This window comes from Mus pahari, chromosome 3 (assembly GCF_900095145.1).
Source record: "Mus pahari chromosome 3, PAHARI_EIJ_v1.1, whole genome shotgun sequence".
NCBI classification, from domain to species: Eukaryota; Metazoa; Chordata; class Mammalia; order Rodentia; family Muridae; genus Mus; species Mus pahari.
This window is the reverse complement of record NC_034592.1, coordinates 150809414-150828368: the sequence shown is the minus strand read 5'-3', so window position 1 is coordinate 150828368 and position 18955 is coordinate 150809414. Positions and strand designations below refer to the sequence as shown.

At 53.2% G+C, this 18955-nt stretch overlaps 1 protein-coding gene across 5 annotated transcripts in view; it reads left to right on the top strand.

The window, feature by feature from the left end:
• Positions 1-18955, top strand: part of Nfatc2 (nuclear factor of activated T cells 2) — a 123712-nt gene that overhangs the window by 88419 nt on the left and 16338 nt on the right. For all 5 annotated transcript variants that reach the window (XM_021194624.2, XM_021194621.2, XM_021194619.2 and 2 more), the window contains exons 7-9: positions 8797-8852; positions 9281-9407; positions 11389-12078. In XM_021194624.2, the coding sequence (XP_021050283.1) occupies positions 8797-8852; positions 9281-9407; positions 11389-12078 (873 nt within the window). The remainder of the gene's footprint in view (positions 1-8796; positions 8853-9280; positions 9408-11388; positions 12079-18955) is intronic.

Below are 18955 nucleotides of genomic sequence, written 5' to 3'. Positions count from 1 at the left end.
CCCGGCGGTGGTGGGGATGGGCATTGTGGGTAACAGGATGAGATGTATCTCTTCTGGGACCCATAAGCACCAAGGGGAGGAGTTTGTGCTTGTCCCTAAGGTTCTGGGAAGTAGATGGAGGTTTTCAGTGGAGCGTGTGATGTGGTTATTGTCTTAAGATCGCTCAAATGGTCCTCAAGTGCAGACAGGGAGACGCGCAAGTGGTTAGCAGGAAATAGACACTGCCATACTGGCCTGGGATGAGCCAAGCCAGTGGGGTCAGGAGAGAGGCTTGGTGTAAGAATCCAGTGGCTTCCTCTACAGATCTGTTAAGCCTGTTCAGGCAGCATCCCCAGGAGACCCTAAGCTAAGGGACATTCCTTACCTTCCCAACTGCGCCGTGCTCCCGGAAGGACCCACTTTATGCTAGCTTACCGTCATAAATGCAGGCCAGAGTGACTTCAGCGCACTCCCTTTACCCAGTGTTCCAGGGAAGGACCAGGCTGGGCTGTCTGAGGCCTGGTTTCCTAAGTGAATTGACACTTGGGTTTCCCACACACAAGCTTCAGCCCAGGCCCTGCTCGGGGCCTGCTCAGGGCCCAAGCGCTGCATCTGTCTGGCTTCTCCTAAGAGTGAAGACATCACTCTCTTCCAGGCAGACAGCTGGGGCTCAGCCACCTTCCCCAGGCTGCTTCCTGTGATCCCCTCCCTAAGCCTTCTGATCTGCCAGCAGACACAGAGTCACAGGTCTGTGTGTCCATCTGCCCCTCCCTTCCTCCATCATGTTCCCTTCTCTCTTCCCCATATCTCTCTCCTTCTGTCCATCTGTTTTGTTTGTTTGTTTGTTTGAGACAGGGTCTCATATAGCCTGGCATGGCCTTGAACTCACTGTGTAGCTGAAAGTAACAAACTTCTGCTCCCCTTGCTTCTACCTCCTGGGTGCCAAGTTTATGAAGTACTAGGTATCAGTACCCTGGACCTGTGCAGGAAAGGCAATCACTAGAAGAACCTGGCACTATCCCTAGTCCTGTCCATCCATGCACCCATCCATCTGTCCATCATGCACCCATCCATCTGTCCAATCCATGCATCTATCTTTCCATGCATGCACGCATCCATTCATGCATGCATGCATCCATCTGTCTGTCCATCCATGCATCCATCTTTCTATGCATGCATGCATGCATGCATCCATCCATCCATTTATCTATGCATCCATCTATTCATTCATCCATCTATCTATCCATGCATCCATCTGTCCATCCATCTATGTATCATCCATGCATCCATGCATCATCCATGCATCATCCATGCATGCATCCATCTATCCTTGCCTCTTCTCTCCCCCAATCAGCCCTTCCTGCCTCCACCCACCCTCCCCTCCTTCCAGCCTTCCATCCATCCATTCTGTCCCTCCTTCCATCACTCCCTGCCTTCCTCTGATGAGATTGCCTAGTAAGAATACCCAAAGCCTGTGCTGTCTGCTGGGCTGAGCCCTCACGCCCACCTCTCCCTGCAGCCTTGCCAAGGCTCCTCTGTCCCCAGCCTCTTTGCTCAAAAGGAGCTCTTGGCTCCTCTCTTTCCCTTCTGGCTAAGGCCAGAAGGGCCTTTTCTGTGCTGGCCGCCAAGCCCAGATCCCTCTGGACCAAGGGAGTTTCCCCAAATATCTGCTCCAAAGACCAAATCCCTTTATTTCATGTCAGGATGGCAGCCACCACGCACTGCATCTTCTCTCGGATCTGTTCCACAGGGGCCATGTCTACAGTGAGGTTGGGGACTGGGAAGTAGGAGATGCTGAGCTGAGACTGGAAAGTCCCCTGGGGGCTGTCACATGACTTGTATGCTTCTCCCTTGCCCCACATTTCCCGCTCCTTCCCCAGCTTCCATTCCATGAGAGGAGCTACAGTCTCTGTGATATGAAGGTTGGAAAAGACTGGGTGGCTGCAGGCATCATGGGGAGCAGGGGGCAGAAGCGGCATGGCTGTGAGTACCAGGAGGCATGGGGGCAGAGGCAAGGTCCCCATCCCAGGAGAGTAAAGACCTTTGAGTCTCTATCATGAGCTCTGGAGAGAGGCCAGGTGTTGTGTTCCAGTCTGTGTAAGTCCTGGGAGGATGCTTCTCCTTGTCTTTAGACCCAAATGGGGCCTGCGGTGTGGGTGCCACCGGAGTGTCTGTGCTGAGCACTTAGCTACTGTGGTTGTGGTCCCAAGGGTGCCTGTGGACAGGCAGGTAGTCACTGTATACATTTTTTTCTGAGAATTTTTTTTTTTAGTTAAAAAATATATTAAGGAACTTTGGAATGTAGCTCAGTTGGTAGAGAGTTCTCCTAGCATGAACAAAGCCATGGGTTTATCTCCAGCACAGCGTACATTGTGTGTGCTGGTGCAGGCCTGCAACCCGAGCATGTTGGAGGAAACAGGTGAGTCAGGAGTTCAAGGCTATCCTCACTTACATACAGAGCTGGAAGTCAGTCCAAGTTACATGAGTCTTTGTCTCAATTTAAAACAAACAAATAAACAACAACAACAACAAAAAACAAAGATTGAAATGCAATCCGGTTAGAGCCAGAATCCTATTCTGTGTGTCTTAAATAAGTGAGAGGAGGCAGGCAGGCGTTGCTACAGTGTCTCCTCAGCTAGCCCAGCCAGAGGTGCCACCTGTGAGTGACTTGGACCCAGGCTCCCTGCCGTTTTTCGTGTTTGGCTTTGAGATGGGATCCAGCTATGCAGGTTCACCCGGTCTGGAACTCACCATTCTCCTGCCGCTGTCTGCCAAGCACTGGGACTACAGACCAGCTCCGCCGTGCCTGTAGTTGCCTATGTCCAAGCAACCATGTATATAGACATTCAAGTTAGTGTCAGGCCATACATACTGGTCTGTATAATTGTAAGCCAGTTTGTTTTTTGATAAAACCGATATGTTTTCCTGTTAGGAAAATATAGATATGCCTTATTCTAAGGACTGCCTAGTATTGGCATAACTGATATCTCCCTATCCCTCTATCTACCCATCTATCCACCACACGTCCATTCATCTACCTACCCACCCACAACCCACCCATCTACTCATTCATTCACCCACCCATTCATCCACTTATCCATCCATCCATCCATCCATCCACCTGTCTGTCCATCCACCCACCCATCCACCTGTCTGTCCATCCACCCACCCATCCACCCATCCATCCACCCACCCATCTATCCATCTACCCATTCAGTCACCCACCCATTCATCCACTTATCCATCCATCCACCCACCCATCCACCTGTCTGTCCATCCACCCACCCATCCACCCATCCATCTACCCACCCATCTATCCATCTACCCATTCATTCACCCACCCATTCATCCACTTATCCATCCATCCATCCATCCATCCACCTGTCTGTCCATCCTCCTGCCCATCCAACCACTACCCATGCATCCATGCATCCATCCACCTATCCATCCATCCATCCATTCACCCACCCACCCACCCACCTACCCACCCACCCATCCATCCACCCACCCACCCACCCACCTACCCACCCATCCATCCATCCATCCATCCATCCATCTACTCATCCACCTATCCACTCACCAAACCTTCCATATATCCACCTGCCCATCTACTTACCCATCCATCTATCCACCATCCACCTACCAGTCCATACATCTCCCCATTCTCCTATGTATCTGTCCATATACCCATCCACTTGCTCTATGTCAATCCACACACCCACCCTTGGATCCATCCACTTGTCCATCCTTTCTTTCTTTATTGGCTACAGGCTGCCACAATGGACCCAGGCAGCCCTTAGCTGTGAGTCCCTCCCACGGCCATTCTATTCATTAAGCAAACAATGCAACATAAGACCCCATCCGCCAAAGCCTAAAATAGGGACCCAGCCAACTCTCTTTCCCTAGAGGCTGGTGTGAGACCCCAAACTCTAAAATAAAATGGTGGTGGTACCCATGTTGGCCTGACCTTTTTGTTAAACTGCCTACTTTAATACTCAGCCCATTCTGGGAGGAAATTAAAACACAGAGAGGCTTAGCTCCCTCTTGAAGCCACACAGGCAATTAGTGCTGGCTGCAGGACTTCAACCTAAGGTGAGCCTTAAGGAAGCATTTGAAGGCATTGCCTCAAGAGAGAGTAGCACTCGGCATGGATAACATCCCCATGCCTCCCCATGCCTCCCCTTGGCCCCGAGGACGTGTGCACCTGTGAGTGTGAGGTACAGGGGGGACAAAGGGGTGGTGCTGGACACATAACAAACCACACCCTTTCTTTAGAGCCCAGCCTCTAACTGAGCCTTCTGGGTAATGAGGCTAAGTAGAGAAGATGGCCGACGCAGCTTTTGCTTCCCGCTGGGGTGCTAGCTGTTCTGCACAGAAGTGTGTGTGTGCAGGCTCAGTGAGCATGCAGAGCCAGCCTGGGTCCTCACGCTCCTGTACTTTGAACCTCTGGGTCCTGAAGGGTCAAAAGGCAGAAGGGAGACTCTGGCTTTAGTCAGCTTGGATTTTCCGGCATGCAGTCTTTTCTCTCCTCCTCTTTACTCCCCTTTCTCCTTTTCCTTTCTCTCTTCCCTCCAAATTCTTACCTTCCCAAGGCCTGAGATTGCTGGTGTGTGCTGTGACACCCAGCTTGAAAAGACCCATTAAAATACTTTCTATATATTAAAGATCTATTTGTTTTAGTTATGTATGTGTATGTACACCTTGTGAGTGCAGTACCCACAGAGACCAGAAGGGGGTGTTATGTCCCCTGGAGCTGGACTCACAGGCAGTTGTGAGCTGCCCTGTGAGTGCTGAGAATGGAACCTGGGGCCTCTGCAAGAGCAGTGAGTACTTCCAAACACTGAGCTGTCTCTCCAGTCCTCTAAAAAGACCCATTTTTTCAAAGCAAAGCAGCAGGGAGCCATGTTACCATCTCCTGGAAGAGACCCCACCTCAACATCATTTCTTTGTAGATTCCAGCCACACCCTGCAGGTAGAGGTTCATAATTGCAAACAGAGAATCCCTGTTGGTCTCTGACTTTAAAATATGTGCGTTTTCACTTTTAACTTGTGTTGCGATACAAGCCCATGTTCAAATAGCATCCCCGACTGAATATCTACCAGGCTCCTATGCCATGATCTATACATTCACTAGGAGATGTGAATGTTCTAATAATCTCGTGTTTTAAACTGGAGACAGAGAGACACAATATCTTATCCAAGGCCTCCTACCTCATTGCAGCAAGTGAGGATTTCAGGCCAGGTCTATTTGTTGCAAAGTTTGGGATAAAATGGCTGAGCACCACAGGGGACAGAGAATTGGCACTGTTACAAGGCATTTCCAAAAAGTATTCTAGATGGTGTGTCACACCAGGCCTGCCAGTGCACTGGAGTGGGCAGGCATTTCCCCCAATACCTACATTCTTCCCACAGTCCTCACCACCAGGTCCAGAGGCCCTGCCTAGCATAGCAGCATCCTCAGGATACCCATGTCTTTAAGAACAGGAGCTGTTCTGAGGGATGAAATGACACATGGGCGTGCCCAGCCCAAGCGGCCCTTATGGGAAGCATATGGAGGAGCAGATTGCAACCTGAGGGACAAGCAATGTTGGAACCAGGGCAGGCATTAAGAGTTAGTTGAGAATGCTCGGTACCTCAAGCAGCCAGGGCAGCAGTTGGGATATACGGGACCTTGAGGACTGTGGTAGTGCCAAGGGATGCAGGAAGCAAGCGGCTTTGAGAGAGGCTAATACATCCACCATGACTGTGGGGGTGACTGCAAGGTCCTGCCTAGAGATGTCCTTTCTCAGCCTTCCTCTGCTGGTCTCCTGGAAACCTCTCCGTTGCTACGTGGTTGGGCAGATTGTACCCAATAGCTTTTATCTTTACACAAACTTCCTTTGAGCCCTAGGTTCCCTTCTGATGGTGCTGAGCTGATTCAAGCTCTAGGCTGTATTCAAGCTCTTGTTGGCCATGTCTCAGTGGGCGGCCACACCCTTTTCTCCTGGGTCCATAGACCCAAAGAGCTTATCTGTCGTAACCCATGGGCGATACCCGTTCATGAACACTGCTGTTCTTCATGTCAGTATTTCCTCTGCCACCAATCAAGGGTGGGAGATGGGCTGGAAGCCGGTGTCAAGCCCACTTGACAGTTTTTCAAGGAATTCTGTCTGAACCTCTCAAGGATGAGCTTTGGAAACCCACCCAACCACCTCCTTTCTTCCACGTCTGTCTTTTTTGTCTGTTTCTCGAGAGTCGCTCTGTAGCCAAGGCTGGCTCAGCCTCCCAAGTGCTCCTCAAAACAGTGAGGCTCATGTGGAATTAGCCTCAGGACTGAGGCCGGGCAGGAGGGGAAACCCTTACAGCTTCCGTGTGGGCATCTGGCTCAGCATTCACCATGCAGTTAGTGAGCCAGGTTGGAACCCACGGAGCCTGGCTGAGTAGCCTGGGTCTCGGTCAGTGACCTTGGACCCATCTCACATGAGAACAGAGATGACCCTGACACGTTCTGTCTGGATCTTTGCACATTGCAGAGCTGGATTTTGATGGCTTTAGCTATCCTCCCTCTCTCCCTCTCTCCCTCCCTCCCTCCCTCTCTCCCTCTCTCCCTCTCTCCCTCTCTCCCTCCCTCCCTCCCTCCCTCCCTCCCTCCCTCTCTCCCTCTCTCCCTCTCTCCCTCTCTCCCTCTCTCCCTCCCTCCCTCCCTCCCTCCCTCTCTCCCTCTCTCCCTCTCTCCCTCTCTCCCTCCCTCTCTCCCTCCGACCTCTCTTTCTGTGGTATTGTAATGTGTTTGTGATCAGACGCATCTGTATGTGTGCATGTGAAGGTCAGAGGTTGATGTTGGGCGTCCTCCTGTATCCTTCTCCACCTTACTTTGGGAGTGATGTATGCGTGGGTGTGTACATCTGTGTGTGCCTGAGCATGGGCCGGAGGAGGACATGCTGAAACCTTATACTTTTGAGCTGGGGTCTCTCACTGAGCCTAGAGCTAGGCTGGCACTGGTAAGCCCCAGTGAGCCTTCTGTAGTCACTCACTACAGCACTGGGGCTCAGGCACAAATGTGGCCATACATGACCTTTTAGATACTAGAGTTCAAGTTGAGAATTGCACCTCACTGAAGGCCAAGAGAGAGCCTTGGCTGTTACCAAGTACTCTGGCTTATCCCTTGCTGTGAGAACCCCCAGTCACACCTGTTCTGTAGCAATTACAGGGGTTTTGTTAGTTTTTTTTTGGGGGGGGGATGGAGGTTTCCTGGGCCACTAAGTTCAAATGCTGTTCACAGCCCACATTTTCTGGCCCACGCTCAGAGCTATGCGATTACAGCAGACACTAATAGCTTTGCTCCAGAAAGAGGGAGATCTGAGGCCCGATGTTGGGGTGTGTTCTGTGTCACTGTAGTGAGCAGGGTCGAGGAACCCAGTGCGTGCTGACTCAGCACCTTCCCACCGTTTACTAGCTTGGAGAAAGTTCCCTTTCTCATAAAACCATTTAATATCCTTCAGCATTCACGCTCCACAAACACCCTGGAAGCCCTCACGGAAATGTTTTGTTTGAGTGAAAACGGCCTAGCGGTCAGTGTAGGTGGTCAGGAGAGAAATCTATAATTTGAAAATAAAGAGTTTTGTTTGGCCCTGTTTGCTGGCCTCAGACTCAGGGAATCAACGGCCCTCTGCTCCTGAGAGGGAGAAGCCACTGCCTAGCAGAGCCATGTCATCTGCTGTCATGACTCTCGGGAGCGCAGTGAAGATGCGGGTGGGCTTGGGGGTTTTCTCACCTCCTGGTGACCCATGAGTCAGGCACCCTCAGGCCACCTGCTCGGTGGTGACTTAGAGAGAGATAAAGCTGAACCACTGATGATGATGGGGACACTGGGGACAAGCCGGGACTATAGTGAGGCTCCTGAGTCAGCCGTGGGATTGAGGGCCTTTTGGGTATGGAGTAGAGGTGCCACAAAGATCAGTGTAATCAGGTGCCATGGAGAACGGCGACTTTATTTTAAGGAAGAGAAAGGGGCATTTGGATTGGACAAGATTACAGTGGCAGAGTCTGTGGCTGCTCTGACTTCTCTGTGTAGCTCTGGCTGTCCTGGAACTCACTCTGTAGACCAGGCTGGCCTCGAACTCAGATATCCGCCAGCCTCTGCCTCCCGAGTGCTGGGATTAAAGGCTGCGCCACCACGCCCGGCCGACTTCTTACCCTTCTAATGCTAAGTTCTCCTGGAACACGCGACTCCAACAAAAGAGCTTTGGAATATGCAGACAGCTCTCTCTCTTACACACACACACACACAACTTTCTCACACGCACATTCACACACATACACACAAGTACACGCAAACACATAGACACAAATGCACACAAACATATACACTCACATACACAGACACAGATAAACATGCATATACACACTCGTACACATATTCACACACCCCAACTCTTTCACATATACACATTTTTCTCTCCCTTTCCCTCTCTCTCTTCTCCCCCCACATACACACACACACATATACACACAATCACACACACATGCACACACATAAAGACACGTGCACATATACACAATACACACACATATACACATGTACAAACATATACACATATATACACACACACCCATCTCACACACACACATCTGCACACACACATATACACACATGCACACACACCCATCACATACACAAATACACACATGCACACCCCCATCATACACACACACACACACACACACACACACACACACACTGACATGCACTGCTAAAGGGACACGGTGGAGACCGTGGGTTGCTGGATCACCCTGGGCTGTTCCTGTCCCTTCAGAGGCTGTTTTTGTCTTCTCCAGATGGGCAGCAGATTTGGGAGATGGAAGCTACGGTGGATAAAGACAAGAGCCAGCCTGTAAGCCACCAGAGCTCAGTGCCCCCACTGAGGTCTCTGTCCCCTGCTCTCCCTCCCTTCCTCTCTCCTTCCCTTCTCTCCACCCCCACCTGTTCCTACCCTCCCCTCCTCCCCGATCTCCATCCCTCGCTCCCCCCCACACTGAAATCAGAGTTTCTTAGCAAGTACAGACTGAACTTAGTCTCACCGGGCACTCACAGAGCCCAGGCCCTCTGGTGTGTGACGGTGACATCTCCACACACTTTGCTAGATCGGCTTCTCTTGCTGGTATGAAAAGTTAAATCCCCTTCAATCAGATGTCCCCGCAAATGTGGGGCACAAAGCCCGCCTGCCTGCCGTGGGGTGGGCTGGGTGGACACACTCAGGATCTGGGTGGGAAGCCAGGCACGCTACGTGTGGTCAGGAGCATGCCAACTGCTTCCTTCTAGAACATGCTTTTTGTTGAGATCCCCGAGTATCGGAACAAGCACATCCGCGTGCCCGTGAAAGTCAACTTCTACGTCATCAATGGGAAGAGGAAACGAAGTCAGCCACAGCACTTTACCTACCACCCAGGTGAGACATTCTCCCCCACGGCCACTCATGATGCCCACACTCTGCTCCCCTCTGAGTTACCTGGGCAAAGCGACTCCCTCCCTACCAACCTGTTGTCTCTTGTGTCAGANGGCANCATCCACGGTTTCCTGGTGGTGGGTAAGGGCATTTACAGACAGCTAAGCGGGTGGCTCTNNTGTCAGACGGCACCATCCACGGTTTCCTGGTGGTGGGTAAGGGCATTTACAGACAGCTAAGCGGGTGGCTCTNNTGTCAGACGGCACCATCCACGGTTTCCTGGTGGTGGGTAAGGGCATTTACAGACAGCTAAGCGGGTGGCTCTCGTGTCAGACGGCACCATCCACGGTTTCCTGGTGGTGGGTAAGGGCATTTACAGACAGCTAAGCGGGTGGCTCTTGCGGCTCCTCTTTGTCATGGGTTGGGTCACATTCAGGGTAAGGTAGACATGCTCTCAGGGGCCTTGACTGGCCCCACATGGGTGGGGTGGAGTTATTTGGGGTGCAGCCAAACCGGGTCCCATTCATGAACTTTGTAAGCCAGAGAAAGTGGAGCTAACTTCACAGAGTGCTTCCAGAGAAAACTGTAAAGTGACTCGTGGGTTTGGTGACTATAGGGGACACATTGGGAAAGGGTGAGAAGGCTCACCCTTGGGTAAGCCTCTACCCTGACCCCCGCTGCCACCCAACGGGTTAGGGAAGATTTAGTGGCCTGTAGTCTTGTAATCCCAGCCCCAAAATCCCTAGTGCACCGCTGTCCTCCGACTGGTCCACATGTCAGGCCTTGGTGGGCTCAGCCTCATCAGGCTGCATGGCAGGCTTGGGCCTATGAGGATGTCATTGAGGGCCAATGTGAGTGACTTCCTGTCAGGAGCACTGGGGGGGGGGGTTCCCGGGCCCTAGGAGAGCCTTGCATAGCCTGCAGGAGAGCCTCACACCACCCTTCATGTGCAGCAGTCCCGTTAGCATGGAGCCTGCTTTCTGGTGTGTTTTCCCTGAGCCTGCGTTAGCAAGACCTCCCCGAACTGAGCCTCAAGGCTTGGCTGATGGAACAGGACCCCAGCAAGGCCCAAACCCTCAGGTCCCTAGCAGTCCAGGATGGAGATGCTGGCCCTTGAAAGGCATTTCCACAAGTCATCTTGGGGACCTTGAGTCAGAATCAGGCTTCTGCTTGCCTCTTCCGACTCTGACCCTCAGGAGGCGGTCCCACTTATACTTGGAGACAATCCTGTCACCTGTTTGTGTAGTTGTCCCTCCCTCTCGGACCCTGTGATGCTTAAGCAGGATTTGGGGCAGGTTGGTAGCCACTTTTCTCATTGCTATGACCAGCACCTGACAGAAGTAACTTAAGGGACAGGTGAAAGGTTCCCCCTGACTCTCAGTGTGGTTATAGCCTTCCATGGCGGGAAAGGCTCTGGAGTGCGAGGCGGCTGCTCACGGGCACATCAGTCAGGAAGCAGAGACAAGAATGCTTCTGCGTAGCTCCTTTTCTCCCTTTCCTTCGGTCCAGGATCCAGCAGCCCATGGACTGTTGCTGCCTTTGTTCAGGGACCTGGGGGGGGGGGTGTCTTCACATTCACCCTAAATAGAAAGTCCTTCCCAGACATACCCAGAGGTTTATCTCCAACTGATCCCAGATCCTGTCAGCTTGTCCAGCAGGGAGATGATGGGGTCAAGAGGAGGTGGGGGTCCCCACAAGCTTTCTCCTCTCCTCTTCCACCCTGAGAGACAAGGCTGTGCAGATGTCAGTAAGGGCAAGCCTAGCTTCCTCCTGTCCACAGCCGGGGAAGCCTGTAGTTCGAGGGCATCTCAAGGTCAAGTGTCACCTGAAGACAATCCCAGAGGGGATCTTGTAGCCCAAGGATAAGAGACCGGCCATGCTCCCACCCACAAGGCTTCCCAAAGCCAGGCTTGCTTTTCCTTCCCCTCGGCACACATCCACGGTCACCGCGATTCGCCTCAGCCCGTGCTCTTCTCTCCCACAGTCCCCGCCATCAAGACAGAGCCCAGCGATGAATATGAACCATCTTTGATCTGCAGCCCCGCCCATGGAGGCCTGGGGAGTCAGCCATATTACCCACAGCATCCAATGCTGGCCGAGTCTCCCTCCTGTCTTGTGGCTACCATGGCCCCCTGCCAACAGTTCCGCTCGGGGCTCTCATCTCCCGATGCTCGCTACCAACAGCAGAGCCCCGCAGCCGCCCTCTACCAGAGAAGCAAGAGCCTGAGTCCCGGCCTGCTGGGCTACCAGCAGCCGTCCCTCCTGGCAGCACCCTTGGGTCTGGCTGATGCCCACCGGTCTGTGCTGGTGCACGCTGGTTCTCAGGGGCAAGGGCAGGGCTCCACCCTGCCACACACATCCTCGGCCAGCCAGCAGGCCTCACCCGTGATCCACTACTCACCCACCAACCAGCAGCTTCGCGGTGGGGGGCACCAGGAGTTCCAGCATATCATGTACTGTGAAAACTTCGGCCCCAGCTCTGCCAGGCCTGGTCCACCTCCCATCAGCCAAGGTCAGAGGCTGAGCCCGGGCGCCTACCCCACGGTCATCCAACAACAGACTGCCCAGAGCCAAAGAGCTGCCAAAAACGGACCCAGTGACCAGAAGGAAGCTCTGCCCACGGGAGTGACAGTCAAGCAGGAACAGAACCTGGACCAGACCTACCTGGATGACGGTAAGAAGAGCTGTGCTCGCTCAGTGTCCCCATCCTGGAAGTCCCCATGTACCCTGCCACCTCCTATGCCTCAGTACCTCCGTTTTAACTTGAGGGCTGAGGATAAGATAATCTTTAAGATAACACCACCGTCTCCCTGTGGGAGCGTAGTGGTAGGTGCTAGCAGTCACAGGTGTCCCCTTCCGCCACTCAGTAGGAAAGGCCAATGAAGGGAGTTCTGGCCACCGGGGTGTCCCCTGAGGTCATGAACTGGGTCTGTTTTACCACTTCCATACTCTCCTTCCGTGACCACATTTAGACGGAGGGCAGGAAAGCAGAAAGGAAGGGAGAAGAGCCTTCTTTCTTTCCCATAGAGGAAAATCCCACTTTATGGCTCTCTTGTGTGCACGGGGAGGGGCGGAGACCAAGGCGAGAACACAATCCTTGAAAGGGGCTCTATCAGGACCATGAATGGGGGCTGTGGGCAGCTCTGCCACGTGCTGCCAGGACACAGAGACCATTGAGAGAGGGTAGCAACGGGCTTCCGCTGTGTGGAGCTCAGCTGATAGGGAGGCAGGGCCAGGAAGAGGATGGGGAAAGGCTTGGTCTGGAGGGGTCCCCCTGCTTGTGGGCACATAGCCTGGCCAGAGGCATAGCTGTCAAAGCAGTTGTGACAGGGGTTGTTGGGCTCTCAGAGGAAGGCCACACTCTTGAGATAAGCAAGGGGTACCTGGAAGGCGTCGAGGGTGGGACAGGTAGAGGAAACTTTCCTTCCCTTCGAAGTTCCAGACGATGAGGAATCTGGGATGAAGGGTTCAGAATTGAGAGGAAACGCCAAGTGGCCAGCTGCCCCTGTCCCCAGCTCCAGCTCCGATAGCAGCGTCCAGAACCCCAGGTGTAACCAGCCTTATTCCATTCCATGTGGAGGTGGGGGGCTGACCCCATTGGAGGCAACGAGATTAGTGTCTGAACAGGGCAGGTGCTTCCCAGCAGCCTCTGGGAGGTGTTGGTTTGGTCCCTGGGAACAGAGATGTGCCGACCCCTCCCACTCCCACCTTTCTGGTCATCTTGGTCATCTTTCCTTAAAGATGAATGCTAATCACCTCGGTTATAGAACTGCAGGTATATTCCTTGGTGGGTCAGAGGTGGTCACCAGTGTCTGCCTCATCCCCAGGTCTATGGATGGGATGGCTCCTGTCACAGAGGAAGCAGCTGGGCTTGGGGACCCTGTGGGGCTTCCAGAGGTGGCCTTCCAGACCCAGGCAGGCTCACAGGTGTGTTGGGGTGAGCCTCCATCCTCCAACATGGCTCAACCCTCGGGGATTTGATGGCTTCCACTGCACGATTCTTTTCTTCAGTATCTTCTCCACAGTGTATGTCCCCCCCCCCCATGACCCCAACTCCATGCTGTGATTGGTGAAAATCCCCTGTTGGAACAGTCTCTGGCTTTACAAGGTGAAAAGGTTGGGTTGTTGCGGGACATCTCAGAACCTTGACGGTCCCAGTTGACATGAAAAATCTGTAAGATCAGGAGGTCCCTTGGCACTTCTTAGACAGCAGAATGAGTTAGACACTCTGAAGGGAGCCATTCCTGTGGTCTTCCGTCTTCCACCACCACCACCACCACCACCCCCCCCCCAGTCCTGGAGGTGTGGCCCGCAGCAGGACTGGCCTGAAGCCCAGCACTGGTCCCAGACACCATTCAGGTGTCTCCATTTAGGCTTTATCCTCTCCACGCCCTCCCGGGCCTGAGTCATGTGTCCCCAAAGCAGCAAGGTGTCACTGGCCAGTTTATGTTTGGCGCTTGGCTCACCCTGTTCCCAAGGTTCTGTTCAGTGTGGATGGCTGTGCTCCGAGGTGAGATTCGGGCACAGTTTGGCTCTTGATTACCGAGGCTCTCAGTCCTCCTGGTCCTGCACAGGGGGAAGGGTCCCACAAATCCCTCTGCAGTGCAGGGTTATGAATTCTATTGTTTGGGGTTTATTGTAGACAGGTGGACTCAAGACATGCTTCCGTCTGCCTGAGCGTGACTGGGTGTGGTTCCTTTCCTTCTAGCTGTCATTTAAAGGATTCTCTCCCACTGAAGTCAGAACTGGCTGCCCAGAACATGGGCTACATACCTACAGTGTGTGATCAGGGATACAGTGGACACAAGGCCTGGTCTCTGCATAGAGGCAAGCATTGGCTTCAGAAGTTTGCTCTGCCTCTCCCTTGGGCCCATGTGTCCCCGTCTCCCCCCGCCCCCGCCTCATGCTTCCACACTTGGCCCATGGCCACGTGACCCGCCACGTGCCCCTCTTCTGGGCTGCATTCCTGCATGCTCTTGAGGCCTTTCTGAGCCTGTTCTTCCTTGGGCTGAGAGTTCATCTGCTTTTTCACTTTGATGGTTAAAATGCTTACAAACGTTTCCTTGAAATGGGAAATGTGACATTCCAGGGACAGCGGGTCTCCCTCATCCACCCTTGACATGTGGTCTGCACACACTGACCTGCATTCTCCTGCCTGTAAACCCTTCTGGAATCTATCTCCCTTCCTGAAGCTCTGTATTTTACTGGATGTTTCAGGTCGCACAGGGCAGCTGGTCCAGTAACCGAGTCTCTTCCTGTCCCTTCTCCATCCTCTCCTGCTCCCCTGTCTTCACCCTTCCTTCCCCTCTGTTCTTGACTCCCTGATCTCTCCCACTGTTCATGCCCAGATCCCCAGGTTTTTTGCTGGCTGCCTCCTGAGCCAGCCACTGCTCCGGGCTTTGGGGGTGGGAGGGGGGCAGGTCGCGAAGCCCTGTACGTGGGGGCATTTTTGTTATGGGATTTGTTCCTTTGTTATAAGGCTGGATATAAGTGTAGATGCCAGTGTCTAGGGGAGTATATCATGACAAGTGGGGCAGTCACACAGGTTCAGAACTGGAGGGCAGCCATGGGGTGGGGTGGGCACAGCCCCAGGAGGGTCTAAAGGAAGAGCATTTGGGGACGTGAGAACAGAAGGCCTGGTGGCCTTGAGGTCAGAGCAGCAGGGTCTGTTGGGGGTTTTCTGCAGCAGTGATCTAGGTATGCTTGGAGAAGACGACTCTGGCCGCCTTTGAGAAACAGATGCTAGGGAGGCAAGAGTTGGAAGGAGAGAGTCAAGCTCATGTGTCATTTCCAAGACAATCAGAGGTTCATGGTCACCTCCCTTAGCTGTTGGTTCCCATCCTTCTGTTTCAGGTACTCCTGTCCAGCCTTAGTCCAAAATGTTGGAAAATTCTGGAAAGACATCGTTTTTACACAGTTTTTCCTATAATGATCCTTTTACTGTCGGTGGCCTAGTTTATGAATTAAGTTACTTCCCAGGTTTGCATGTTTAGGTAACACGAAGCATTCGTAGGGACACGGCCAGTTTTGTTGAAGGCAAATCCCTTGCGGGTGGAGATGGAACCGAGTTGAGCGCCTTTCCCCTGAGTTGGGTTGTTCGAGATGCATCTCGAAGTGCCAAAGTAGGACAAGAGTGTAGGTCACCTCTACCACTTCCTCGGTGTGAACGCAGGGTGGTTCTGGGCTCCGTAGGTCATTGGGAGCGAAGCCAAGGGGGACTCAGAAGTGACTGTTATCACTGGTGACTCCTCCTGGGAGCCATGGTGATACCGCAGATGAACTGTGGTTTAGGGGTCATCAGGCCAGCTCACCACCAAGCCCACCGCAGACCCTGGGGACATGGTCATGCCCTTGGTTGGGTCTTAGCCACAGGAAGGAGACTGTGGGGGCAGAAGGAGCTGGGGCCCAACTCAACAGACACCCTTGATGTCTTTCTCCCTCCTGGGGAGAGAGGATGTGGTCTGCTGCTGGCTGGAACCTGGAGGGGACCTGTGGGGACAGCCTACGCTGTGCACACATGTGAGTAAGAGTGTCCTGGGATGGCAAACACCAGTTTGAAAGCCGCTTCAGCTCTTGTTCTTCATAGGAAAAGCATGGACAGGAGACATTGGCTGGATGAAAACTGAGTATTGTCCACTCCATTTAAATATCGGACTGTATTATCGCCAACCCCCAAAATCGAGTACACAAATGGGTCACCCCGAAGTTACAGCCTGAATCTCTGCAGAATGCTTTGTGTATGGGCCTGGTACTGGGGTTGACACGCAGAGACTTGCGTGTGCTAGACAAGCGGCCTACCTCTGAGCCATGTTCTTAGTCCTTTTCCCACTTTTACGTTGTTTTCTTAGTCACTGAGCCATGGGATTCAGGCATCGTAAACAGACTGTGTTTATGGACCACAACCCTCTGCTGCATATGGGAAGGGACCTGCAATATATAGAGGGCTTTTTTTCACCCCTTTCCTTGTAGAGAATTAGTCCCAGTGCCTCAGGGACAGTGTCACTCACCCTGGGACTTCTGCATGTGGTTGGGACAGATGCTGATCCAGTCCCTTCCCTTCCTGCAGAAGAAGCAGCACACATCCCTGTGCACAGACACTGGAAGGTCACTCTCTGCCACAAGCATGGAGGACAGGGTGCCCTACACACTTATCCCATGCCAAGCAGGGCCGGTTCTGGTTCTCAAGTCTGAGCTCAGTTCGGGGCCTGTTGGGTCTACAGGTTCTGGTTGGGCTTCCTTCCTCACTGTGGTGAAAATGGCTTCCAAGTCTCAAGGTTATCGGAAAAAGAAAAATGGGAGCTTCCCAATAGTGTTTGTGCGTGTGTGTGTGTGTGTGTGTGTGTGTGTGTGTGTACACGTACTCACATCTTCATGCTTGCACCGAAAGTGCATTCATTACCCACTGACCCTCCCCCCCAGCCCTCAGACAGGGATCCTCAAGCATTGGTCAGATCCTTCTGCCCCTCCCCCACCCCCACCCCCAGCAGCAGCAGCAGCAACAGCAACAGCAGTACAGTCCGCTGGGCTTTGAAAAAACGAGCCTTGAGGTTGACTCAGCCTGAATCCCTCTCATCCTGCCAGGCTTCCTCTTGTCAATTCAGAAAAGCCTCCTTAGAAAGTTCCCAGGTTCAGAAAACCTCACCTGTGCCCAGACGTTTAAACCCACAGAGCTGGCGAGGGCTACTGTTGGCAGATGGCTTACCTGAGCTCAAAGTGGGTCTGAGTGGCTTTCCCTGCAGTGGCTCAGCTCTGTCCTTCGGTGCACCTCCACCCTACCCCTCCCGACCACTGCTGTGCCACTTAGACCTTCCAGACTGTTCTCTGTGTGCGCCTGCTGCTGGCTCACATGATAAAGCCGCCTTCCAGCTGCTGCCGCCAGCCTTAGGCAAGCACTGCCTCTCTCTGGGATTCTGCAGGGCAGGTGTTTGCAGAAGATGGGCCCTTGGCTTTGGAGGTCAAGAGACACCAAGATACAGAAAGTCTGTCCCTGAATGGCTGCTCCCCCTCAGCCTTTATGCCAGAGTAACAGATTCTCCATGAGCACCCAACATGAAGAACCCTATGCCCACCATGGGGTACCCAGTGTCCAGCATGGAGAACCAAAATGGCCCTTGCCCATGCACACCAGAGTCTTTCATTACGACTCACATGGCTCTGCTGAACAGCCTCCTCCTCCCCCCGGCTGCTTTCTCGAAACCACAGTGCATTTGTAATATATAAATACCTATTTATTCCCCTCAAATACCTGCTCTAGCTCTAGCCTATGGCTCTATGGAAAAGCAAACCCACCCAAAAGCAAGTTAGTGGCTGAAGGCTAGGAACCGACTGGCCAGCAGCTAGCCGAATCTTCCTTCTGTGCTTTCTCTGTTCTTTTATCCGAGTTGGTAAATACACTGTGGACAGCTAGCCGGGAGGGAGTTCTGTTTTCCCAGGGCGCTAGCTCCTACCCCATGCCTCTTTTGTGAAGAGTCTGTAGCTTTTCTCCCCTCCATCCCACAGAGCTGCTGTTTGGGTTTTGGGTCCTTTAGGCTGTAGACCCTACCACACTGCTGGACTTGTCTCTTACCCTGGACGCCTTCGACTCGGTTTTCGCACCTGGAGAAGGGCCTGCGTCTTGGGGAATGATGAAACCATCAACTTGGCTCCTTCCCGTGGTGTTTTTGACACCTCTTTAATTTTTTATTGATCTGGGGATCCAGTCACCTTGAGACCGTTTATAAAGGAAGAGCTGGGCCTGCTTTGCCCATCCATCTGTCTGTGGGTGGAGGAGAAGACACCTGGGGTTGGGTGAGACGGGTGTCTGTTCAGGTCCTTAGCTTTAAAGCTTGCCCACTTGGGCCGATGTCTGTTTTGTCCTCTACACTGCTCTGAAACTAGATCTCTGGGCAGGCGAGCAGAGCGGAGAGCCCCTGGGTCACATTGCAGCCAGTGTGGGCATCCAGCTCGGGTCTAGGGCAGGACTGTTGCATGTGGTGCTTTGCACTAAACTGCCTCCTGTGAGCTAACAAATAGGTCCCATCTGTGGCCCTGTGACTCTGCTGTCCCAGAGAAGCTGGAAGGACACTCCCTGCTGGCTGTTTTTCCAAAAGTCCGGACGAATAGGCATTCTGTTGTATAAACTAATGTGGTGGGGTGGATGCCTGTGAAATGTCCAGCGGCCAGTGCTCACTGCAGAGGCTGGTGCTCACTGCAGAGGCTGGTGCTCACTGCAGAGGCTGGTGCTCACTCACCGCAGAGGCTGGTGCTCACTGTAGGGGCGCCGGTGCTCACCGCAGAGGCTGGTGCTCACCGCAGAGGCTGGTGCTCACCGCAGAGGCTGGTGCTCACTCACTGCAGAGGCTGGTGCTCACTCACTGCAGGGGCTGGTGCTCACTCACTACAGAGGCTGGTGCTCACTGTAGGGGCTGGTGCTCACTCACCGCAGAGGCTGGTGCTCACTCACTGCAGGGGCTGGTGCTCACTGCAGGGGCTGGTGCTCACTGCAGAGGCTGGTGCTCACTGCAGAGGCTGGTGCTCACTCACTGCAGGGGCTGGTGCTCACTGCAGAGGCT